Here is a 25,696-nt window from a genome sequence, read left to right as displayed (position 1 = left end):
CATGACCTTTTGGTCAGCTATGTGGCCTTGTCCAATCTACACCTTCTCCTTTGTTATCTCTTGCCCCACCCCCGCATCACTTGCTTATAATCTTTGACATTTCTTATATTTGTTAGTTCCGAAGAAGGGTCACTGACCCGAAACGTTAACTCTGCTTCTCTTTCCACAGATGCTGCCAGACCTGCTGAGTGGTTCCAGCATTTCTTGTTTTTATTTCAGATTTCCAGCATCCGCAGTATTTTGCTTTTATTATAGCAAAGGAAGATGGTTGTGTTTGTTGGAGGCCAAACACGTAGGCCCCAAGACATTGCTGCAGGAGTTCCTCAGGGTAGTGTCCTCAGCCCAACCATCTTCAGCTGCTTCATCAATGACCTTCCCTCTATCATAAGGTCAGAAGTGGGGATGTTCACTGATGATTGCAGAGTGTTCAGTACTATTTGCAACTCCTCAGATACTGAAGCAGTCCATGTCCACATTCAGCAAAACCTGGACAACATTCAGACTCGGGTTGATAAGTAGCAAGTAACATTTCCGCCACAAAAGTGCCAGGCAATGACCATCTCCAACAAGAGAGAAGCGTTTACCATTACTGAATTCCCCCAACCATTAACGTCCTGGGGGTTACCAATGACCAGAAACTTAACTGGACCAGCGATATAAATACTGTGGACAGAAGTGAAGGTAAGAGGCTGGGAATTCTGCGGTGAGTAGCTAATTTCCTGAATCCCCTAAGCCAGTCCACCATCTATAAAGCACAAGTCAGGAGTGTGATGGAATACTCTCCACTTGTCTGGATGAGTGCAACTCCAACAATACTCAAGAAGCTCAACACCATTCAAGATAAAGCAGCCAGCTTGATCAGCACCCCATCCATCACCTTAAACATTCACTCCCTCCACCACTGGCGCACAGTGGCAACAATGTGTACCATACAAGATGCATTGCAACAACTCGCCAAGACTCCTAACCCGCGACCTCTACCACCGAGAAGGACAAGGACAGCTGACGCATGGGAACACCATCACCTGCAAAGTCCCCTCCAAGCCACACACCAACCTGACTTGGAACTATATCACTGTTCCTTCAATGTAGCTGGGTCAAAAACCTGAAATTCCCTTCCTAACAGCACAGTGGGTATAACTACACCAGATGGACTGCAGCGCTTCAAGAAGGCAGCTCACCACCACCTTCTCAAGGGCCATTCGGGATGGGCAATAAATTCTGGCCTTGCCAGCAATGCTCACATCCCATGAAAGAATGAGGAAAGGAAGCAAGCAAACTGCTGCTGCCTCATCAAATAATTCCTCCTTGCAGAAAACAAACAAAAGGATCAGGGCTGCGTATATTGTATTTGAGTGAGCCATGTGAAGGGCCAAGATGCACAGTGAAGGGACCTTAGTAAGGTTGAAAAGAGTAGGATTAGAAATGAGGTAAATCAAAAGTAGGTAATACAGAGTTTTATAAGCCTGTCGCCTGGATGAAAAAGAAAAGATTGAAGAAGGTAAGGAGTTCCAGAGTTTAGAAATCCAGTGAGAAAATGGGATGAATTTTCACTTTATCACCAGATGGAAAATGAGAAGTAGCAGATGGCCTGCCCGGTTTACATATAGCTTGATCTTCATTTCTATTAACTGCAATGTAAAAGAAAACTGGACGGTGTGTAAAAAGGACAGCTGAACCCCTATCACCAGCTAGTCTAACGGTGACCATGAACCCATTGTCAATTGTTGTAAAAACCCATCTGGTTCACTAATGTCCTTCAGGGAAGGAAATCTGCTGTCCTTACCTGGTCTGGCCTACACGTGACTCCAGACCCACACCACTGTGGGTGACTCTTAACTGCCCTCTGACACGGCCTAGCAAGCCACTCAGTTCAATTGCAATTGTGGATGGCCAACAAAGCTGTCCTTTCCAGCAATGCCCACATCCCATGAAAGAATTTTGAAAAATCCTCCAATCAAGCAGTAGGTCCATGAACATCCCTAAGGTTGGAATTCTGCCAAGGCGATATGACGCAGGAGGCACAAGCACGTCACCCCATCCTTTGTGGAAGTGAGCAGACAATGCAAATCAGTGTCACAGGTCACTAACATTTTTTTCTGCTTTGCACCTGGGAAATAAATGTACTTCAGGCACAAAACAGAAGAAATTTGGTCCCCCTGTCTTCAATGGAAAAATCTAATACTGAAGTGAACTATCCGATAGCTTGTCAAGATAGAGAGGAAACAAGGTACAAAAAGAGCTACACCATTAAAAACTAGAGTTGATTCTATGGATGTCGAACGCCTCAAGTACCTTACCCAAATGGCCATTCATTATATATGAGGCTGGACAGTAAGGGGGCAATTTTCCATGGATGCCAGCCTGTTTAATAACATTAATATGAGCACTAAGATCCTGAAAGTAGAGCTGCAGTCTCGTTTGCCTGTTCCATGCAGAAACAATGTCATTTTGGGTCAGGCATCCTCTTAGACATCTAATGCTGCCACCTGAAATTGGTAGGTGCCAATTTAATATATGCAAATGAGGGTATTGCACTTGTTTATGAACTCAAATACAATTTTAGCTTGCTATTCGCCAGTTCTACAATATACCCAAAAATCATTGGTGAGAATAGTTGCAAGGGGGCTATTTACAATATTATTTAAAGGTATTCTCAGCTGCTTTCAAATAAATCACTGGTTTTAACATTTTGACTGCTTAGCATTTTGCTTTGCTATTTTGGCTGCTGTAGCTGGCATTAAACTTTCCGAAATGTTATCTGGCTGAATCTACACTGAAATTTTGACCAGGGGCTTCTGGTAAACTCAGGTTAGCTTTTTGGCTTCAATGATTGGGATGCTTTTGTGGCTGGAAGTAGAGGAGGAGCAGGAGCACAAGGCAAAGGTTCAGAGACCTGCAGCTATCAAGAGGCAGAAGGAAGGAAGTTTACAGGAAGCACAGACAATAAAATGGCGGGTATCTAACATCAGCAGGTTCAGGTGGGCATAGCGGCTACCCCCATCCACCTCACATCCATTTTGGACACTACCTGAGAATTATTCCGATATCAACAGGCTATGTCGGAGATGGTACAGCCGAGCCCAATCCTGTTCTCACTTGATGGCCATACAAATGCACCGCCCAATAGAGTTCACTTGTTTAATGAGAGGAGCTGGAACCCTGGCCAAGTTTTAGCCTTCCTAGTCCATGTGTCCTCAGGCCAATTGTAGGCTTCTTAAGCAACCCCAGATGAGATCAGCTAACTCAGTACAAATCAGAGATTGAACCTAGAGTCAAATTCAAGCCTTCCTACTATGTATAGCTCAGTAACATGCCAGAGTGTGCCTTTATCTGCTGAACCTTTGGGGAGCTCACCATATGGGCTTGAATAACAATGTGGAGCATTCAAAGTTTAAGGGAACACTCACTCTTTACTTGGTGATTTCTTGCCTTTTTTTTATTGAGATTCCTTGGTGAAGGACCAAGGTTCACTGTGCAGGACAGCAGATTAGGAGAGAAGATAAGGTAAATCAGGAAGTAGTAGTTATGCAATGCCAAGCTTGGGTTTTAAAAGTCTCTAGATAGAAGAATGAGGAGACAACCAGCAGTAGTTAGGATCTTGTCATGCAGGCCCCCCCCCCCCCCCACCTGCCAAGAATGAGGCACATTGATTTGGTCATATGAACATTGATTTTGAACTGTTGCTGGAGTGAGGAAATGACTTGTTGAACAGATCAGCCGTGGCTGGAAAAAACATCTGCATACTAACGGACTGTGCTTGTGTAGACAAAGGACCATTCCCTGACACATTCAATCCACAATGGATGTTGATCACTGGACAGTGAGGGGGTGGGGAAGCACATTCCAGGGCCTGCTGGGGTGATGCAATCCACAGAGGGCAGGACTGGTTGGACCAGCTGGTCACATGACTAACTAGCTGTTCCAGGGTTTTCTGAACTAGCCACAGAGAGTTTGAACTGAAAAAAAAGACTGTTTGCTGCTGAACTGAGAAGATCTCTCCTGTCTGCTGCCATCTCTTTCTCATGAGTGTCTGAATCCACTGAAGACACATGAACCCCAAGAGAGAGAAAAGTCTCCTACAGCGAACAAGATTTAAGAAGAATACTGGGCCCCAACGAAAAGCAAGATCTACCTATAATCAAGGACTCTACAGTGAGCTCGAAGAACCATAACAAAAACTCTTCAGATATTGCCTCAAACTTTTCCATTTTATTTTTGTTCTGCTCTTTTCTGTCTCTATTTGCATGTGTGTATCGTGTATGCATGCTAACTTGAACGCGTCGTATATCCGTAGGAGTCAACCAAATTAGAGTTTAAGTTCAGGTTTTCTTAGGTTTAAAGAAGAAAAGTTAAAATTTAAGAAAACCTGTTTGAGCTGGTTTCTTTGCCTTATAATTGGAAAGCAGTGAACAAGGATTCACCAAGGGGGAGTTAAAAACACAGTGTGTTTAAAATTAAACCCTGTTACAATAAGACCAGGTGAAGGCTGTGAGGGACCCCTAGACACCTTTCTCACCTGGTCGTAACAATCTGTACAGTTTTGAGTCCTTGGGAAAGAATGAGCTAGAGTAGGAGATGCTATAATGAGCTTGACTTCAACACAGTTGTTTGAGATACCTGCGGAAAAGACGTCCTGTGGTAATGACCAAATGGGCTAAGAGGCTGGTGGGAAGAGCATGGTTCATCAGTTGATCTTTGAAATCCAGAAGCTATTAGAAAACCAGAGAGAGAAGAAGCAGTAAATAACAGATGCTGATTTATGCTGCGTAACAGTTTGTGGGGGAGGGGGGGGGGGAGGTCTAGTCCATTTAATCGGATTCAAAAAGTATTATTGAAATTTAAGCACCAATTTTAACTCTTGTAGCATTGATAGGTTTGTGCCAGCAGCAGGGAAGGTTAGCCTCACTGAATTTTGCAAGGCTGGCCGCATCTAATGTAAACGGCTCCTTGTGTATGGAAAACAGACACTGGGGTTCTGGCCAATAGCATGGTTAGGGTGGAAAGTCCAGCAAGACAGTTGCTCCTATAGGCTGCGGCTTGCCATGAAAGAGAGCTTTTTTTTTGTTTGTCTGAACCAATCCTTTTCTGGCAAGAATAATGGAGATAAGGATGAAAACACTTCCTTTTGATGATGGAGACTTAAGCATCCGACTACAGTAGGTGCCACAAAAGCGGGTGGCTTCATTTGGTGGAGATGGTCACCATGCAGTCAAAGCAGAGGTTAAACTGTTTAGACTGGAGGTTGTAGACACAGGGAATGGAGTCTCCCAAACAGGAGGAAGCTTAGAGGTATGAGCAAGCATGCTAAAGTAACTGTACCCATGTGCCCACACATTACTCTGGCAGCATAGTTCACAAGGCACAAACCCACACTTGGAGGGGCAGAACCTTCAGCCAGGTAGGATTCAAAGCATGGCGGTAACGGAGTCAGATAGTCAGCTAACAGACAAACTTATTTCATGTTAAACAGGTAAATGAACAATATTCAATACAAACATTAATGGATATTTTCCCGTGTCTGTTCCTAGGAGCATGGATGGCCTCGATGCAGCAAATATTGGAAAATTGTTAAGCACATACCTGTAAAGGAGCTGGCTAATTTTCTGATATTTGTTGTGTCCAGAAATCAGGTCAGCACAGGTCCAGGTAAAAATCTCCTCTATTTTGTTTACAGCAGTTACAATTATTACTGTTTTTTGTTTGAAATGTCTAAACAACAATGTAAAGTTGATCTTTGAAAGATGGTCGCTCATTTCTTTTGTGGTTAAGCATTGACACAAGCCACTGATTTATCTCACTCCCTCTGTTGGGACTAACTGCTAATCCGAGCCCAAATAGCCCAATACATCCATAATTGGAATCACACAGTCACAGAGCTGTATATCAAAGGGACTATAAATAATCTTCAGCAATGCTCCTCTCGTAAGCCCAACCCATGTCGTCACCCCAGACCCACCTATCAATCAAACCCACTACTGTAAATCATTTAATCTGTCTGTAATTGAATGGAATAGCTTGATTCATTTATCTGTGTCAAATACTTTGAATGCTTCCTGTCTTCATTTAACTTCTGCGTACCAAGGAAATTAGTGAAATTAGTAAACATTTCTTCATGCAAAGGATGGTAGAAGTTTGGAACTCTTTACCGCCAACGGTAATTGATGATAGATCAATTCTTAATTTTAAAATCTGAGATTGATAGATTTTTGTTAGCAAAAGGTATTAAGGGATATGAAACAAAGACAGGTTATATGGAATAAAACCAGAAAACCAGAACAGGTTCTGATGAAAGGTCACAGATCTGACATGTTAACTCTGCTTCTCTTTCCACAGATGCTGCCAGACCTGCTGAGTATTTCCAGCACTTTCTGTTTTTATTTCAGATTTCCAGCATCTGCAGTATTTTGCTTTTATTGCAGGATATATGGAGTTAGGTTGCAAATCAGTCATCATCTCATTGAATGGCAGAACAGGTTTGAGGGGCTAAATGGCCTACTTCTGTTCCTATGTTCTTATTAGGAATTCCTCAACTACACAAATGTTTTGCCTAGCCCTGATGTGCAAAATTTAGCCACGATCCAATGTAAATTCCCTATAGGTTGAAGAAAACAGCTAGCCATCACTGTCTTAAACCTGTGTGCGCACTATGGCCAACAGTAAAGAAATCATCTAACAGAAACCAAGAAAACTTCATTTCTGTGCCAATGGGCTTGGACATCTCTTACTGCCGTTATTGACCTCTTGCTGAGGTACAGTTCTGCTGATGGTGAATTCCAGGACATAAAATTAGATCAATCTGCTGAGGCTGGCTTCAATTTTCCTTGATTATGGAGCAGGTTTTTCTTTTAGTCTTCTGTGTCAACCAAGTACAGGGTTTCATCTGCTTTTTCAGACACAAATGGCCAATCTTTGTGTATGACACCAGATGATGATTATAAATAGGCTATTCAACAGAGGCAAGGCATTACAGGGACTAACTCAACATACACAGAAGCATACTTTCCAACAGGAGGCATTGGATAATACTTGTAGTGACCGAGGGACTAAATGCTGTGATGATGTGGTACTGAGGCATGTAGACCAGGAAGATCACAGTTTCAACCTCCTGGCTGTGCTGGAATAGCTGATATGGGCCAGAGGAGCAGTAATTGATTCCAATGTCCTGGAAAAATCAGTCCCAGTTCCTCTTGTTGATCACAAGAAAGTGTACACATGGCACTGTTATATGAGGACAGGATCAGGTTCTGTTCTGATGTCCTCCATAGTCAAAACAAATTGCCAACAATCACCCATGCACCTACCTCAGCAAGAGTGAAAGAAGAGGATGAGAGAAAACATACACAAAAAGGGTTACAGCGCTGCATCGGACACTGCAATTAAAAGGCAGATCTCAGGGATACACTTTGTGAAGAAGTTATGAATAGACAATTTTCGGGGTACCTCACTGATGCTGCTCTGCAGTAGTGCTAGTGATGATAGCACAGTGTCACATAGTGTCTCAAACAGTGTGTAATCCTTTGTCTCCATCGTCTTTGCATCCTTCCAACAAAACAGAAAACAGTTTTTAACACCATCACTGACTTATTCATACTGAGGACTCCATTTAGGTAGGGTCTCATGTTCAGAATCCATTTTCACAAAACAGTCTCACCTTCAGAATCCACTTTGAATAGGAAGCTTCTCTATCAAGGTATTTTTAAGGATGGAGTGTTATGGACAGGTGGAAAGGAGTGTGGGTGGTTCCCACTGTTCACGTCCCAACTTACCGCAATTGTGTTTTGTTAAAAATGGTGAGTTAGTCCCTGAGTGTTTTTTAAGGTCAAATAAACAGACAAATTATAGGCTTTCTCGTAGGTTTAAAACAAAACTATTTATTTTTACACAATTCCCGAAATGGTGTTAACCTCATTCACACAGATGGACTGGACGGGAGTGAAGGGGAGGGGAGGAGAGGTGACGGACAACCTCATTCACACACACATACACAAGAATAGATAGAGAGACAGAGAAAGAGAGAGAGAGAAGGGTAGGATGTAGTTCAAAGTGAGGTAGGTGTTCGTGGTTTAAGGTAAACTGTTGAATCTTCTAAGGAGGACAGTTTCTTTTAAAGCTGTAGGCCAGGGTGCTTGTAGTCTTGAACTTGTTGAGGTGTTGTAGATTTCTGGTGGTTAAGACTTCGGACTGGAGGTGGTGGTCACTTACAGTTCTCTGCTGCAGCAAGTTGAAGTGTAGAAATAGCAGGAGGGCTTCTTCTTGCTGGGCTGGATCTCTTTCCACAGCCTCTTGCTGGACTGCTTTCTGAAGGTGTTGGCATGATCTCACTCTCTCTCTCCAGAGGGCTACAAAATTCATCACATTAGAGCTTCTGTTAGTTGACACATGTCCTTCTCCCCCAGTGTGACTGCACAATGGACCAAGATGTGGAATCCATGGCTAGTTATTGATGTCTGGATTGGTACCATTCTGTAATGATGTGGTTACTTCATACCTATTCATTTTGGTTTAGGCCTGCATCTGTCGGTCTCCAGAACCCTTTGTTAGTGAATTCATGTATCTAGAAGTCATCAATATGCAATAGTGCTCTTTTCAATTTCAAAAGAGTTCTCCCCAGAGCTATTTCAGGTGAAGTTAGCAAGTTCAATTGTTGTAGACAAGTTTGTTGATTCCAATACATGAAGGGTCACATGACTGCTACTCCATTTTGACTGTGGTACCAGTGTCCATGTTTTTGTGGTTTTGTTTAACAGTTGACTTTTTAATTCATAATTCTTCCGTTTCATTGTTTATTTCATCATGGCTCCTTCTGTGCATGACACCTCCCCACAAAAGGGAAAAAATTGAAATTCCTTCGGTGTTTCACTTTTGTCGGGTTTTTTTTGGTTTCTCTCAGAAAGAAGAAAAGTAAGATATAGGATAGCACACATGTACACATTCATCCCATGCTTTCCTCCAGCTTCCACTCACGACTTCTGTACAGGCTTTTTGATTTTGCAATGTTTTTACATTCTGGACAAGGCATCAGCTTTAATGATGTTCTTTCCAGCTACATGTACAATTTTCAGGTTGAATGGCTGGAGAAGCAGGCTCCATCGAAACAATGTAGAATTTTTAACTATGAATTTTTCCAGGAATGTTAGGGGCTTGTGGTCAGTGTAAATTTGAATTTCTCAACGTCCGTTACTGGCATAGGCTTTGAAATGTTGACGGGCAAGTAGGAGCCCTAATACCTCCTTTTCTACGGTGGAATATTTTTGATTTTTGTTTAATTTTTTGGAAAAATAGCCAATTGGTCTTTCTAGGCCTGAATCATCATCTTGGAGTAGGATGGCTCCCACTCCAACATCACTGGCATCAATAGCCATTTTAACAGACTTGTTGAAATTTGGGTCTGCCAGTACTTGGTCACTTTTTGATTGCCTTCAACTTTTCGAAAGCCTCTTGGCACCACTCTGGCCACACCACTTTTATACTTTTCTTCAACAAGTCAGCTAAAAGGTGCAGCTATGATGCTGAAATTTGGAAACATTTTCAGTAAAACCCACACATTCCCAGGAAACACATTATTTCCCTCTTTGTTTTGGGAATGGGAGATCTACCGGGGCTTGCACTTTTGCTGCCCTTGGCCAACACTTGACCTTGGCCTAAATAGGTTACTTTAGTTTTAGTGAAGTCGCTCTTTGCTAGATTGGTCACCAGGTGGGCTATCTGTAAACCTCTGAAGAGCTCTCTTCGATGGTTCAGGTGGTCGTTCCATGAATCAATGTAAACGAACAGGTTATCCAGGTATACAACACAATTGTTTAAACCAGCTACTACTCGGTTCATCAGTCTTTGGAAAATTGCTGGGGCGTTCTTTAAATCAAATCAACTTTACATTGGTATAAGCCATCGGGGGTAACAAATGCTGAAATTTCTTTTGCTCGGGTGGTCATGGAAACTTGCCAATATCCTTTCAATAAGTCAATTTTACCAATGCAGTCCTCAATACGGGGGATTGGATAAGAGTCTGCTTGGATTACTGCATTAATTTTGCGGTAATCAAGGCAAAGTCTGGTTGATCTATCAGGTTTGGGAGCTCCAGCTGCTTTGGCAGGGTTCAATTAAATTGCTGTCCAGCATATATTTGATTTCTGTGCAGACCTGAGCCAATTTGTTAGGGCTCAGTCTATATGGGTGTTGTTTTATTGGTGGGGTCTCTCCTACATCTACATGGTGTATTAAGGATGTGCGACACGGTTTGTCCCTATAAATTTCCTCGAACTCCCTTAGCAGTGTGGCTAGGTCCTGTCTATGCTGGTCAGATAGTTGAATATGATGACTAGTTTCCTTAATATTTCTATGTTCTCCAATTTTATGGTGGGGGGTTCAATTTGAGAGTTCTCTGGGTTCTCTTCCTCCTCTAGTTCATATTCACTAGGGCTGTCTTCCTCTATTGCTCTCACTGTTTGGCATACTCTTACTGGTCTATCTGGTTCTCAGCTGTGATATTGTTTTAACAGATTGATGTGACACAGTTTTTGCTTTTTTCTCCTGTCTGGGGTATTAATCAAGTAATTCACATCATGCACCCTTTTTCTACTCTGTATGGGCTACTGAATCTGGCTTTTAGGGGTTTGCCTTGGTAACAGTTAATGGTAACAATACCAGAAACTGGTCCCCTGGTTTGACTTCTCAGGCTGCAGCCTGTCTGTCTGCTTGCCTTTTCATGTTTTGTTGAGCTGTTTTTAGATGTTCTTTTGCTACAGCACAGGCTTTACAAGTCTCTCACGAAAGATGGACACATGATTTAGTAGTGAGGTTTCCTCTCTTTGATCCAGGAATTTTTTTAAAAATCAGTTTCAGGGGGCCTCTCACTTCATGTCCAAAAACCAATTCAAATGGACTGAAACCTTTAGATTCATTTGGTGAATCTTTAGTAGCAAACAACAAGAAAATTATTCCTTTATCCCAGTCATGTGGGTAATCACAGCAATATGCCCTGATTACGGTTTTCAGGATTTGATGGTATCGTTCCAGAGTCCCTTGAGACTGTGGGTGCTATGCTGAAGATTTCAGCTGGTCAATACCAAGGCTGTGTACTACTTCTTGGAATATTTGGGATATGAAATTAGTACTTTGATCGGACTGAATTTCTTTGGGCAAGCCGTTTCATGTGCAAAATTGCATCAGCCCCTCGCCTGTAGCTTTGGCAGTAATTTTCCTTAAGGATATGGCTTCTGGGAATTGGGTGGCCATATCCATGATGGTTAAAAGGTATTGATAACCTGTCCTGGTTTTGGGTAGGTGTCCTACATAATGGATTAGAACTCTACTGAAAGGTTCCTTGAAAGCAGGAATGGGGATCAGCGGAGCAGGTTTTATTGTAGTAAAAGCAAAATACTGCGGATGCTGGAAATCTGAAACAAAAACAAGAAATGCTGGAATCACTCAGCAGGTCTGGCAGCATCTGTGGAAAGAGAAGCAGAGTTAACGTTTCGGGTCAATGACCCTTCTTCGGAACTGACAAATATTAGAAAAGTCACAGATTATAAACAAGTGAGGTGGGGGTTGGGCAAGAGATAACAAAGGAGAAGGTGCAGATTGGACCAGGCCACATAGCTGACCAAAAGGTCACGGAGCAAAGGCAAACAATATGTTAATGGTGTGTTGAAAGACAAAGCATTAGTACAGATTAGGTGTGAATATACTGAATATTGAACAGCAGCAAGTGCAAACCTGAAGAAAAACAACCTGAAAAAAACAGTGGGTAAGCAAACTGAACAAACTAAGATGAAATGAAATAAATGCAAAAAAAGATTGTAAAAAATGTAAAAAGGAATGTAAAAAAAATGAAGAAAAAATAACTAAAAATGACTAAAAATGAAAGTAAAGTGGGGGGCTGTCATGCTCTGAAATTATTGAGTTCAATAATTTCAGAGAATGTTGCCCCCCACTTTACTTTCATTTTTAGTCATTTTTAGTTATTTTTTCTTCATTTTTTTTACATTCCTTTTTACATTTTTTACAATCTTTTTTTGCATTTATTTCATTTCATCTTAGTTTGTTCAGTTTGCTTACCCACTGTTTTTTTCAGGTTGTTTTTCTTCAGGTTTGCACTTGCTGCTGTTCAATATTCAGCATATTCACACCTAATCTGTACTAATGCTTTGTCTTTCAACACACCATTAACATATTGTTTGCCTTTGCTCCGTGACCTTTTGGTCAGCTATGTGGCCTGGTCCAATCTGCACCTTCTCCTTTGTTATCTCTTGCCCAACCCCCACCTCACTTGTTTATAATCTGTGACTTTTCTAATATTTGTCAGTTCCGAAGAAGGGTCACTGACCCGAAACGTTAACTCTGCTTCTCTTTCCACAGATGCTGCCAGACCTGCTGAGGTTTTATTGTAGGTTGTGGTTTCCCAACAATCTGGCAGGTATGACAGGTCTGACACAATTTAACCACATCGTTGTGGATTTGTGGCCATTAAAAGTGCCGGCTTGTCCGGTCCTGGGTCTTTTTGATACTCACATGCCCATCCATAGGGATTTCAAGGGCAAGCCTCAAAATCTCCCTTTGATATTTAGGGATAACTACAATTTGGTGAACTACTATCCACTCCTCCTCTGCGGATCGCTGTGGGGTCTCCATTTTCTCATTAGGATTTCATTTTTTAAATATTAACACTCAGGCAGTTTCTTTGCCTCTTCCTTAGAATAGGCTGTCAGTACTGTCCTTTTTAAATCAGGGTCTGTTTGGTGGGCTTCAGTTAAGGAGGGCCTGTTGTATACCTCTCCTAAATCTCCAAAGAATGTTTCAGCCATCTGACTGAATTACTGGCTCAGCTTGCTTTGTTAGAGCTTGCTTAGCCATGGACCGGGCTACTACACAGGCAGCAAAGATTCCAGGGACTTCCTCCTGTATTTGTTTTGTCTCCCTGGCCTCATTTAGCTGGTGGGAGCTGCTACCACTTTACCTCCAGCCAAATCATTGCCTAGCAGCAAATCCATTCTGGCCATCGGCAGATTATAAATAATCTTTACTGTAACTGGTACAGATACCAGATCACACTGCAGGCGGAATTGATACAAGGACAATGACACCTTTCCCTTTGAAACAAAAACTTGATAACCTTCAGGAATCTTTTCTATTTCTGCCACATTTAGGGCAGTATTCATTGAGGGGTCCAACACTGTGGTTAGGGTCACAGGCTTGCCTGCCTTGTTGCCTGCTTGGACATCCTTTTTTAGGCTAGCCTTGTGAGCTCCTACAACATTTATTGTTTTTCCTTTTAACTTCCAGCAGTCAGCTTTTACATGCCCTGCTATACCGCAATAGGAAGACACAGGTCTGTGGGACACATTCCTGCCCTCTGTACTTCTTTTCCTTACTGGTTGAGGGCTTCTTGCATTCTCACTTTTGGTTCTTTTTTCATTAGCATCCCATCTTTTATCATTATTATCCCACTTTCTGTCCCTCCCGGTAAAGCATGGCTACCCAACCCGAACCCAACCAGACCCAATGACATGTGTCAGGTTCGGGTCGGGTCGGATCCAGCATTCGGACTCGGGTCAGGTCAGGCTGGACATGGACAGTGCTGCCTGGCTCCGGGAAGTAATCTTCAAATGAACATTCAGGATGTCAAGGCAGGAAATGTGCAGTTCGGACTGCACTCTGCAGTAAAGCCTGGCTAGCCGACCAAACCTGACTACATGTGTCGGGCTCCGATCGGGCATTTAAAAAAGTTAAAGGACTCGGGCCCAGGTCGGGTTCGGGTTGGCTGTTGTCGGGTCAGGCCTGGGTCGGGTTTTAATTTTATACCCAAGCCAGGCTTTACCACCACCCACCCACCGCCACCCCCCCTCCTCCCCCGCCGACCTCTGGGGATTGTTATAAAAGGGTTTTCCCTGAAAAAAAGGATTTTTGAGTAAGCTCATTATCGTCTGCCCTCGCAGCTGCTTCTTTTACCCTTGTAATTCTTTGTTCTTCAATAGGCGTCTTTATGTTAAGGAGAATGCTACTTTTAAATTCTTCTAGCAAAATCACTTCTCTAAAATTTTCACATGAGAGGTCTAGCTTACGAGATCGGATCCAGTGATTGGAAGCCATGTTTATTTATTTATTTAGAGATACAGCACTGAAACAGGCCCTTCGGCCCACCAAGTCTGTGCTGACCATCAACCACGCATTAATACGAATCCTACATGCCGCGAACAACAGATGCCCCTCTACATTGCTTTCATTGATCTCACCAAAGCCTTTAACCTCGTCAGCAGACGTGGTCTCTTCAGACCACTAGAAAAGATCGGATGTCCACCAAAGCTACTAAGTATCATCACCTCATTCCATGACAATATGAAAGGCACAATTCAACATGGCGGCTCCTCATCAGACCCCTTTCCTATCCTGAGTGGCGTGAAACAGGGCTGTGTTCTCGCACTCACACTTTTTGGGATTTTCTTCTCCCTGCTGCTTTCACATGCGTTCAAGTCTTCTGAAGAAGGAATTTTCCTCCACACAAGATCAGGGAGCAGGTTGTTCAATCTTGCCCGTCTAAGAGCAAAGTCCAAAGTACGGAAAGTCCTCATCAGGGAACTCCTCTTTGCTGACGATGCTGCATGAACATCTCACACTGAAGAGTGCCTGCAGAGTCTCATCGACAGGTTTGCGGCTGCCTGCAACGAATTTGGCCATACCATCAGCCTCAAGAAAACGAACATCATGGGGCAGGACGTCAGAAATGCTCCATCCATCAATACTGGCGACCACGCTCTGGAAGTGGTTCAAGAGTTCACCTACCTAAGCTCAACTATCACCAGTAACCTGTCTCTAGATGCAGAAATCAACAAGCGTATGGGGAAGGCTTCCACTGCTATGTCCAGACTGGCCAAGAGAGTGTGGGAAAATGGCGCACTGACACGGAACACAAAAGTCCGAGTGTATCAAGCCTGTGTCCTCAGTACCTTGCTCTATGGCAGCAAGGCCTGGACAACGTATGTCAGCCAAGAGCGACGTCTCAATTCATTCCATCTTCGCTGCCTCCGGAGAATACTTGGCATCAGGTGGCAGGACCGTATCTCCAACACAGAAGTCCTCGAGGTGGCCAACATCCCCAGCTTATACACACTACTGAGTCAGCGGCGCTTGAGATGGCTTGGCCATATGAGCCGCATGGAAGATGGCAGGATCCCCAAAGACACATTGTACAGCGAGCTCGCCACTGGTATCAGACCCACCGGCCGTCCATGTCTTCGCTTTAAAGACGTCTGCAAACGCGACATGAAGTCCTGTGACATTGATCACAAGTCGTGGGAGTCAGTTGCCAGCGTTCGCCAGAGCTGGCGGGCAGCCATAAAGGCGGGGCTAAAGTGTGGCAAGTCGAAGAGACTTAGCAGTTGGCAGGAAAAAAGACAAAAGCGCAAGGGGAGAGCCAACTGTGTAACAGCCCCGACAAACAAATTTTTCTGCAGCACCTGTGGAAGAGCCTGTCACTCTAGAATTGGCCTTTATAGCCACTCCAGGCGCTGCTCCACACACCACTGACCACCTCCAGGCGCTTACCCATTGTCTGTCGAGATAAGGAGGCCAAAGAAGAAGACATTAATCCCATATTCCTACCCATCCCCACCCGTCCCTATATTTCCCTACCACCTACCTATACTAGGGGCAATTTATAATGGCCAATTTACCTATCAACCTGCAAGTCTTTGGCTGTGGGAGGAAACCAGAGCACCCGGTGAAACCCCACACAGTCACAGGGAGAACTTGCAAACTCCACACAGGCAATACCCAGAATCAAACCCGGGTCGCTGGAGCTGTGAGGCTGTGGTGCTAACCACTACGCCACTGTGCCGCCCCAATTCTTAATTCTTTCAAATTCAATGTAGTTTGGGCAGGTCGCTTCCTAGCTTTTCAAAACTGTTGCCGATAGGCTTCAGGAACTAACTCATATGCATTTAATATAGCAGCTTTAGTCTGCTCATAATCAAGGGAACTTTCTTCTGATAACATGGACTGAGCTTTGCGAGCTCTACCCACCAATTCGCTTTCTAAGAGCTTTGTCTAACAATCTTTCAGCTAGTTTAACCTGTCAACTATTTTCTCAAAGGATATAAAATAGGACTTGACCTCTTCCTCATTAAATTTTGGCACTAACCATGAGTGTCTTATTACATCAAAGTTCTGCTCTGAATTGGGGATAAGGTTTGAGTGGCTGGTGGCATTCTCACCCTGTGCTTGCAGCCTTTCTAACTCAACTTTTCTTGCTGCGTCCTGTCTTTACATCTCTATTTCCGCTGCCTCTTGCTTCATTCACAACTCAAACTCTAATTCCAATTTTCACATCACAAGGTCCCTTTCTACTTGAATCTTAGCTAGTGTAATTTTATCCATTTCATGTTCCATTCCTGTTTCGTCTGGTTCAGCGGCAAGATTAAAATGACTAGCTAAATTCTTCACTATTTCAGGTTTCTTTGTTTTTTGTCTGAAAGTGACTCCCGCCTGAGCAGCTAAGGTTTTTAAATCTTCAATACTTAATTTATTTAACTTATCATAGGATATGTCTCCCCTGCTCTACAAACACTTCAGCATTAAATGTGGCCATACTTTTTCTTTCTAGCACCTTGGAGAAGAAAAGAATGGCATGGGAAAACCTGATTGTTCAATTTTCCACAGTTTTAGGGGTCAATTTTCCTCCCTTTTCCAAATCTCTCACTTAATCTAATTGTTCAGAATCTCGGCTTCAAGCCCCCAGTTTGTTACGGACAGGTGGAAAGGGGCGTGGGCGGTTCCCACCGTTCACGTCCCATCTGACTGCAATCGTGTTTTGTTAAAAATGGTGAATTAGTCCCTGAGCATTTTTTAGGGTCAAATAAACAGACAAATTATTTTTTTTTAAACCTACGAGAAAACCTACCTATTTATTTTTACACAATTCCCAAAATGGTCACTATCTTACTCAGACACACATTCACTCATACACACATACACAAGAATGGATAGATAGAGAGAGAAGGGTAGGATGTAGTTCAAAGTGAGGTAGGTATTCGTGATTTACAGTAAACCTGCCGAATCTTCTAAGGAGGACAGTCTCTTTTAAAGCTGCAGGCCTGGGGTTTTGTAGTGTTGAACTTGTTGAGGTGTTGTAGATTTCTAGTGGTTAAGACTTTGGACTGGAGGTGGTGGTCACTTTCAGTTCTCTGCTGCAGCAAGTTGAAGTGTAGAATTAGCAGGAGGGCTTCTTTGGGCTGGGCTGGATTTCTTTCCACAGCCTCTCACTGGACTGCTTTCTGAAGATGTTGGCATGATCTCCTTCTCTCTCTCTCTCACTCTCGCTCCAGAGGGCTACAAAATTCATCACATTAGAGCTTCTGTTAGTTGACACATGTCTTTCTCCCCTGGTGTGACCACACAATGGAGCAGGATGTGGAATCCATGGCTATCTACTGATGTCTGGATGGGTACCATTCTGTTAAGATGTGACTACTTCACACCTACTCATTTTGATTTGGGCCGTTAGTCCATCTGCTTCCAGAACCCTCTGTTAGTTAATTCATGTATCTAGAAGTCGTCAATATGCAATAGTGTTCCTTTCAATTTCAAAAGGGTTTTTACCAGATCTATTTTAGACAAGGGTAATGAGTTCCATCATTGCAGACAAGTTTGTTGATTCCTAGTACAAGAGGTCACCTGACTGCTACTCCATTTTGACAGTGGTACCAGTGTCCATATTTTGTTTAGCAGTTGACTTTTTTAATTCATAATTTTTCCATTTCATTATTAATTTCATTACGGCTCCTTCCATGCATGACAGCAGTGTCACCAATAGAACCTCCCTTTTGATGGAATATTACCTTCTAGTTTGCCTCCATTTATCTTCACCTCAGGTATTGCCCAGATCTGCACCATTTATTACTACATGCAACCCATTAGCAACTCTCACCTCCATTTTTAATTCCTCCCGCTGAAGACATTCTTGTCCTTCAGTTCCCTCATTTGGGGGTTTAATGGAGTCAGGACAATCTCTACACCCAAAGCATGGGGAAGAGGAGGAAGAGGGAGAACCAGGGCGGAGATATGGCAGGGGAGATAACTGGGGGAGGAAGAAAAAAGACAGGGCTAATAACTGAAGGAGATGCAGAACAGACAGTTGAGATGACTGGGAACAGACAGACAAGAAGGTAAAGGAAGGTAACAATGAGGGGAGGGAGGGGAGACACAAAAGGGAGAGTAACAACTGAGGGAGGGCAGCGACACAGATAAGGTGAATTGTGGTGACATTTCATGCAGGATGTGAGGGTGCTTAAAAACAGTTCAAAATTGTTTTGAAAACTTTGTGATACTGCAAGGTAAAACTGAGATTTTTGAAAATTGGCATTGTACCTGGAAAATCCCAAACGGCATGGAGCTGGTGTTAAAACATGAATTTTACTCAGAAATGACAGAAAGCATGAGAAAGAAAGAAAGAAAGAGTGGAGTAGAGAATGTCCTTGTGAACTTCAGCTTCATGCCTAGATATTACCAGGGAAACTCAATGGCATGTCAAAGAGACAGCTATAACCCATCACCTGGCCTGCCGTGCATTGATGCTGCAATTTGGTGAAAACGGACAGACACAAACCGGTCTTCATTGTACCTCTTCTGCAGGCCCTTCTGTCTCTTTGTATGCCCCCTCTTCTCCAGTCCTGAACAGGAGGTCTGCAGAATCAACATTACCTGCAGCATCAGAAAGAAAATCATCACCATAAACACCCAGAATGGAGCCACACCAGCAGGTTGAACACTCCTAAACCATCAGTGTTGTTTTATTTCGTCCCAACAAGACAACGAATGAGATCTAACTTGTAAATATTTAACAGAATAGAACAATTAATTCCTGAATACTACTTCATGTTAAGACATGAAGCTCAAAAAGAAAATAAGTTCAGGATTGACTTCAGGAGGTACTTCTTCATAAAGACTGATTTGAGACCTAGAATGGTTTGCTGAGTAAGCCTGTGGAGGCAAAAACTCCAGAACCATTCAAGAGGCAGTTAGATGGTGTGGTGGAGGAGAACCATCAGTTTCTATGGAAGGTGAGCAATTAGCTCTACAGGTCTCTCACATCTGTACTTATCTGAGAAAGTGGCTGATCCATAAATCTGACATTCTTTATTTTTGCATTTATGAATGGGAAATTATGTTTGATGAACCTGTTGGGGTTTTTTGAGGATGTTACTAACAGAATTGATAAAAGGGAGTAGGTGGACGTGGTATACTTAGATTTTCAGAAGGCTTTTGATAAAGCCCCCCGCAGGAGATTAGTTCGCAAAGTTAAAGAACATGGGATAGGAGGTAATATACTGGCATGGATTAAGGATTGGTTAACAGTCAGAAAGCAGACAGTAGGAATAAACAGGTCATTCTCGCATTGGCAGGCTGTGACTAGTGGGGTACCGCAGGGATCAGTGCTTGGGTCCCAGCTGTTCACAATATAAATCAATGATTTGGATGTGGGGACCAAATGTAGTATTTCTGAGTTCACGGATGACACTAAACTAGGTGGGAATGCGTGTGTGAGGAAGATGCAAAGCAGCTTCAAGACAATTTGGACAGACTTAGTGAGTGGCAAGAATGTGGTAAACGGAATATGATTAGGAAAAATTTAAGGTTATCGACTTTGGTAAAAGGAATAGATGTGCAGAGTATTTCTTAAATGGTAAGAGATTAAAAACTACAGATGTACAAAGGGACCTGGGTGTCCTTGCCAATAAGTCACTGAAAGCTAACATGCAGGTGTATCAAGCAATGAGGAAGGCTAATGGTATGTTAGCCCTTATCGCAAGAGGATTTGAGTACAGGGGTAGTAAAGTCTTGCTTCAATTGTTTGGATGAAGGGTCACTGACCCGAAACGTTAACTCTGCTTCTCTTTCCACAGATGCTGCCAGACCTGCTGAGTGATTCCAGCATTTCTTGTTTTTATTTCAATTGTTTGGAACCTTGGTTAGACCGCACTTGGAATACGGTGTGCAGTTTTGGTCCCCTTACCTTAGGAAGGATATTATTGCCATAGAGGGAGTGCAACGAAGATTCACCAGACTTGTTCCTGGGATGGCAGGACTGTCCTATGAAGAGAGATTGAGGAAACTGGGCCTGTATTCTCTAGAGTTTTGAAGAATGAGAGGTGATCTCATTGAAACCTACAATATACTTAAAGGGATAGACAGGGTAGAAGCAGCTGTTTCCCTTGGTTGGGGAGTCTAGAAGCAGAGGACACAATTTCAAAATAAGGGGGAAGCCACTGAGGACAGAGATGAGGAGAAATTTCTTTACTCAGAGGGTTGTGAATCTTTGGAATTCTCTACCCCAGAGGGCTGTGGAAGCTCAGTCACTGAGTATGTTTAAAGCAGAGATTGACAGATTTCTAAATACAAATGACATAAGGGGATATGGGAACAGTGTGGGAAAAAAGCATTGAGGTGGGATGATCGCCCATGATCATATTGAATGGCGGGGTAGGCACGATGGGCTGAATGGCCTACTCCTGTTCCTATGTTCCCCACCTTTAGCCCTCTCCTTCCTGAAAGTACTGGCTCTTGCTGTGGTTTAATTCCCAAGCACCTTCTGGTACCTCACCCAAGTGATTATTCTTCATGTGTGAGTTTAGACAGTGAATATCAACAGGCTATTTAATTGAGGCAAGCATTACAACTGAACCTGATCCTGTCCTCACTCAATTTCTGCACCCTTGCACTTTCCAGGAAGGAATAACTGGACAGCTATCCATATACAGGGATAACAAAGGGAAGCAAGTGGGGAATAATGTTTTTTTTAAAAAACAAGAATTCCTTGGATAGCTTACCCAAAAACCACACAATCTGGACTGACAAAACAATGAATAATGTCAGCATGCTAGGATCTAATTGACTGGAAACTTCAGACAAGGGAGTGAGAAGTCAGATAATGCCGGAATTTTACGGCCCCCAAACGAGCAGTCTGGTGGTGGTAGGGGGCCGTAAACTTGAGTGGGAGGCGCGGGGGCTGTTCCCATCCCTGTCCCGCCCCCGCTGCAACTTCATGCGGTGCAGCAACAGTGAGAAACATCCCACCTGCCCCAGGCCAATCAGAGCCTTAAGTGGCCAATTAACTGGCACTTAAAGGCCTCCTCCCGCCGCGGGTATTTTATTCTCTGCAGCCAGATGGCAAAAGCCTCAAGAACCCAGCCTGATAAAACCAGGCGGCCTTCTTGCAGGCTGGGGAAGGCACCCTGTGGCCCATGGAGGGCCGCCCCCGAAGCCCAACCGCCCCCAACGCATAACACTCTCCCGGCACCCCCATAACTGACCCCCCTTGCCTCGCTGGAGCCCAGCTGATTGTCCCCGGTGAGGCCCTAAAAACTTACCTGTCTTCTGGGGCCATCCTTCACCTTAAAGCCTGGCGACCTGACCCAGACCCAACTACACCCAAGTACATGTGTCGGGTTTGGGGGGGGTCGGGTCTATATTTTGCACCCAGCATTCGGGCTCGGGTCAGGTTGGGCTGGACTGTACTAGCTCTGTGTTTTATAAATAAATACATCATTGCATTTTATCAAGTGTTTTTTCCATTTTTCGGTGTGTAAATGGCTCCTATAATTACTTCCGATTACTGTGGATTCCATTCATTGCGATAGTCAGGTCGGGTCGGGCAAGAAAAAAAAAATTAAAGGTCGCGGGCTCCAGTCAGGTTCGGTTTGGCTGTGGGCGGGTCGAGCCCAGATTGGGTTTTAATTTTATACCCAAAGCAGGCCTTTACTTCACCATGCTTGCGATGGCTGGGTGTAGTCCCTAAAGTGGCCACCGCTTCTGGTGGCGCTGCTGTGTCTAAGAGCTGCCAGCCCGTTGATTGGCCGGCAGCTCCATTAGGCAGGACTTCCTGCCTCAAGGAGGTGGAAGTCCCACCCAAGACCAATTAAGGTTCTGGGCAACGGAAAATCACGGCCTAGCTCCCAGGTCCGGTGAGGCGGGCTCGCCACTGACTTTTTGGCCGGTGGGCGGGACATCCCGCCCAACGAAAAATTCCAGCCAATGAGCCATTTCTAAATACACCGTGCTTGTCTTGTCCAAAAATTAAGCATGGTAAAAAAAAGACCAAAAGGGGCAGAGTGAGAAATGGTGATTTGGATGTAAGCAATGAAACAGATTTTAAAAGGTCCTGGCAAAAAAAAGTATAGAAAAAAACTAAGATTCCAATCCTGAAATTAGTGTGGGCCTTCCCAGTTCCCAAAATACACATGGTATCTTTGTAGCACATGATCAAAATAGAACATTAGGAGATTTTCCCAAGTTATCTTCCTCCAATGACCTCTGGTTTGGGTCAACGTGCATCCAGTTTTCAGCTGGACATTCTCATTTCTGAGTGAGCATTCCCAGAGTTTGTTTTAAAAAATAAACTTGTAGTTTTCTTGTGACGCTACTCATTAAATCGGAGACTGCAAGTTGAAGGGTTGCTGGAGCAGGGAGGGATAAGAACATAAGAAATAGGAGCAGAAGTAGGCCATTCAGCCCCTCAAGCCTGCCCTGCCATTCAATAAGATCATGGCTGATCTGTCCCAGGCCTCAACTCCTCTTTCGGGCCTGCTTTGCATAACCCTCAACTCCCCGAGATTTCAAAAATCTGTCTAGTCCTCCTTAAATACATTCAGTGATCTAGCCTCCACAACTCTCTGAGGTAGAGAATTCCAGAGATTCAACACCCTCTGAGAGGAGAAATTCCTTGCATTTCAGTTTTAAATGTGTGACCCCTTATTCTGTAACCATGTCCCCTAATTCGAGATTCCCCCCCAGTGGAAACATATTCTCAACATCTATCCTATCAAGCCCCCTTAGAATCTTATATGTTTCAATAAGATCACCTCTCATTCTTCTAAACGCCAATGAATAAAGGCCTAACCTGTTTGATAAGACAACCCCTTCATCCCAGGAATCAGCCTAGTGAACCTTTTCTGAACTGCCTCCAATGCTAGTTTATCCTTCCTTAAATACGGGGACCAAAACTGTATGCAGTACTCCAGGTGTGGCCTCACCAACACCCTGTACAGTTGTAACAAGACTTCCCTATTTTTAAACTCTAACCCCCTAGCAATAAAGGCCAAAATTCCATTTGCCTTCCTAATTACTTGCTGCACCTGCATGCTAACTTTTTGTGTTTCATGTACAAGAACACCCAGATCCCTCTGTACTGCAGTATTTTGTAGTCTTTCTCCATCTAAATAATAACCTGCCTTTTTATTCTTCCTAGCAAAGTGGATGACCTCATGCTTTCCCACATTGAACTCCATCTGCCAAGTTTTTGCCCACTCACTTAACCTATCTATTGTAAGGCAGGCGGGGGTGGGGGGGTCACATGGTCACTGGAGGAATTTGGAAAGAAATTGGTGAGAGATGCACTCAGAGACAGGGAAGTGCCTAATTTTGATTGGCTTAAATATTCAAGAAAGATTAGAAATTTTCTACGATGGACATTTCACATGTATGACACACACCAAATGTGAGGTTTTTTTATATACGAGAAAATTCACAATTCGCACTGATCACAATGCCAGGGGATTCATTGATTTATAATGACAGGAACATTATAACATGTAAAACACAATGAGGCAGACTTTCCTCCATTTGCACCAGGACGCAGCACATACAGAAAATTTGGACACGCACGTGCATTGTCCAAACCTGCCTGCCCAAATTTCCTCCAAGTGATGCACCTGGCAACATTTATACCATTTATGATCATTTATGCCCAAACACAAGTAGAGGAAAATTCACTCCAATGTGTTATCCTGCTGCTGGATTGTTAGTGTATGGCAATTTAAGGCTAACAAGTTTAACTCGCATTAAGCAAACACTGGAGAAGTCCATTCAAAAATTAAGGCTCAAAATCTGTCTTTGTTTACATCAATTAACAGCCTGTAGATGTTGTGACTCTAATATTTTCTGTTCATAGAGAATTTCATACTTCTCTTTCTCTTTACGGGCAGAACCCTTAGGAGTATTGACAGGCAGAGAACTGGGCGTACAGGTCCACAGGTCACTGAAAGTGGCAACGCAGGTGGATAAGGTAGACAAGAAGGCGTACGGCATGCTTGCCTTCATCGGTCAGGGCATAGAGTATAAAAATTGGCAAGTCAAGCTGCAGCTGTACAGAACTTTAGTTAGGCCACACTTCGAATATTGCGTGCAATTCTGGTCGCCACACTATCAGAAGGACGTGGAGGCTTTGGAGAGGGTACAGAAGAGGTTTACCAGGATGTTGCCTGGTCTGGAGGGCATTAGCTATGAGGAGAGGTTGGATAAACTTGGATTGTTGTCACTGGAATGACGGAGGTGGAGGGGCGACATGATAGAGGTTTACAAAGTTATGAGCGGCGTGGACAGAGTGAAAACAGACCCTTTTCCCAGGGTGGAAGAGTCAGTTACTAGGGGACATAGGTTTAAGGTGAGAGGGGCAAAGTTTAGAGGGGATGTGCGAGGCAAGTTCTTTACACAGAGGGTGGCGAGTGCCTGGAACTTGCTCCCGGGGGAGGTGGTGGAAGCAGGTACGATAGCGACGTTTAAGAGGCATCTTGACAAATACATGAATAGGATGGGAATAGAGGGATACGGTTACCCGGAAGTGCAGAAGGTTTTAGTTTAGGCAGGCATCAAGATCGGCGCAGGCTTGGTGGGCCGAATGGCCTGTTCCTGTGCTGTACTGTTCTTTGTTCTTTGTTCTTTCCAACATCCAGATCTCGAGTTACTGGAGCTTCTCACCTTTATTAGTCTGAAACAATTCCCACAGCTGAATGAAGAGGCTCAACCAGCTTGCAGACTACAACTTTCAGGATACGCCAGACATTGCGGACTAAATTCCTCCAAATTCAGATTAAGCAACCTCCTTTCTGAATCCAATGAAAACTACCTTACTTGAGGAAGGGCGTTAAATATATCAGGAAGTTTTTTTTATGATTAACAGTAAAACTCGTCATTCATGCAGTTTGCTAGGACTTGTTGATTATATGCCCCAGCCCCATCCTGTATACCGTATTCAGCAACTAAAAAGGACCGACAATCCAAAATCCATAAAGATATTTATTGGGATGAATGAATAAAGTGAAGGTAAGTGTAGGTTTGTTTTTGTTATTTTAAAAACATAAAATAAACTAAGCTTGAGCTTTCTGAACTCGGAGGTAACTTTGACAGGACAAACGATACAATTAACCAGATACAAGGGGTTATTATTTATTTACATAATTACAGCATATAATCAACACTTGGAAGAATTGCCACTGACGGAAAGTACTGACACCTATGAAACCTACACCCCGTCCAGAGGAGAGAAAATTAGTGGCTGGGGAGGAGTAAAGAAATAATACAATCCTACTAAAACTACAGGGCAGAAAGAAGTTCCATTCTGGCGCAGTCAATGCATGACCCTTCAAGCAGGAGCTATCCATTTCCCAACCCCAAAAACACCTTTCCTTTTCCTCCTCACGATGAAACCTTCCCTTCAATAATTCCCCTTTGATAAGAATTCAGGAATACAGTTGGAGAGTGGACCCATTCCTCAGTCCCATCATAACTGTGGACGCTACCTGACAGTCACCAGCCTTTTCGAATCGGATTAAATCTCCTCTCTCAGCAGTGCGCTACTCCCGTCCTTACCTGGGGCGCTCTCCATATTCAGCCTGACTGCTTCGCTCTGCTGTGTGCGGTCTCGGGT

General features: G+C 43.5%; 1 protein-coding gene across 3 annotated transcripts in view; it reads right to left on the bottom strand.

Annotated features, from left to right (window-relative positions):
- Positions 1-25,696, bottom strand: part of LOC137377293 (uncharacterized) — a 92,609-nt gene extending 66,913 nt beyond the window's left edge. For 2 of the 3 annotated variants that reach the window (XM_068046851.1, XM_068046854.1), the window contains exons 1-4: positions 25,639-25,696; positions 18,617-18,696; positions 7,444-7,542; positions 4,621-4,712 (exon numbers count right to left, since the gene is read on the bottom strand). In XM_068046851.1, coding sequence (XP_067902952.1) covers positions 4,621-4,712; positions 7,444-7,542; positions 18,617-18,696; positions 25,639-25,654 — 287 coding nt within the window. In that variant the 5' untranslated portion in view covers positions 25,655-25,696. Of the gene's footprint in view, positions 1-4,620; positions 4,713-7,443; positions 7,543-18,548; positions 18,697-25,638 lie in introns of those variants that run through there. The other variant, XM_068046852.1, reaches the window with a different exon arrangement.

This window comes from Heterodontus francisci, chromosome 14 (assembly GCF_036365525.1).
Source record: "Heterodontus francisci isolate sHetFra1 chromosome 14, sHetFra1.hap1, whole genome shotgun sequence".
Lineage (NCBI taxonomy): Eukaryota > Metazoa > Chordata > Chondrichthyes > Heterodontiformes > Heterodontidae > Heterodontus > Heterodontus francisci.
The sequence above is the reverse complement of the archived record's forward strand: the minus strand, read 5'-3'. Positions and strand labels throughout refer to the sequence as shown.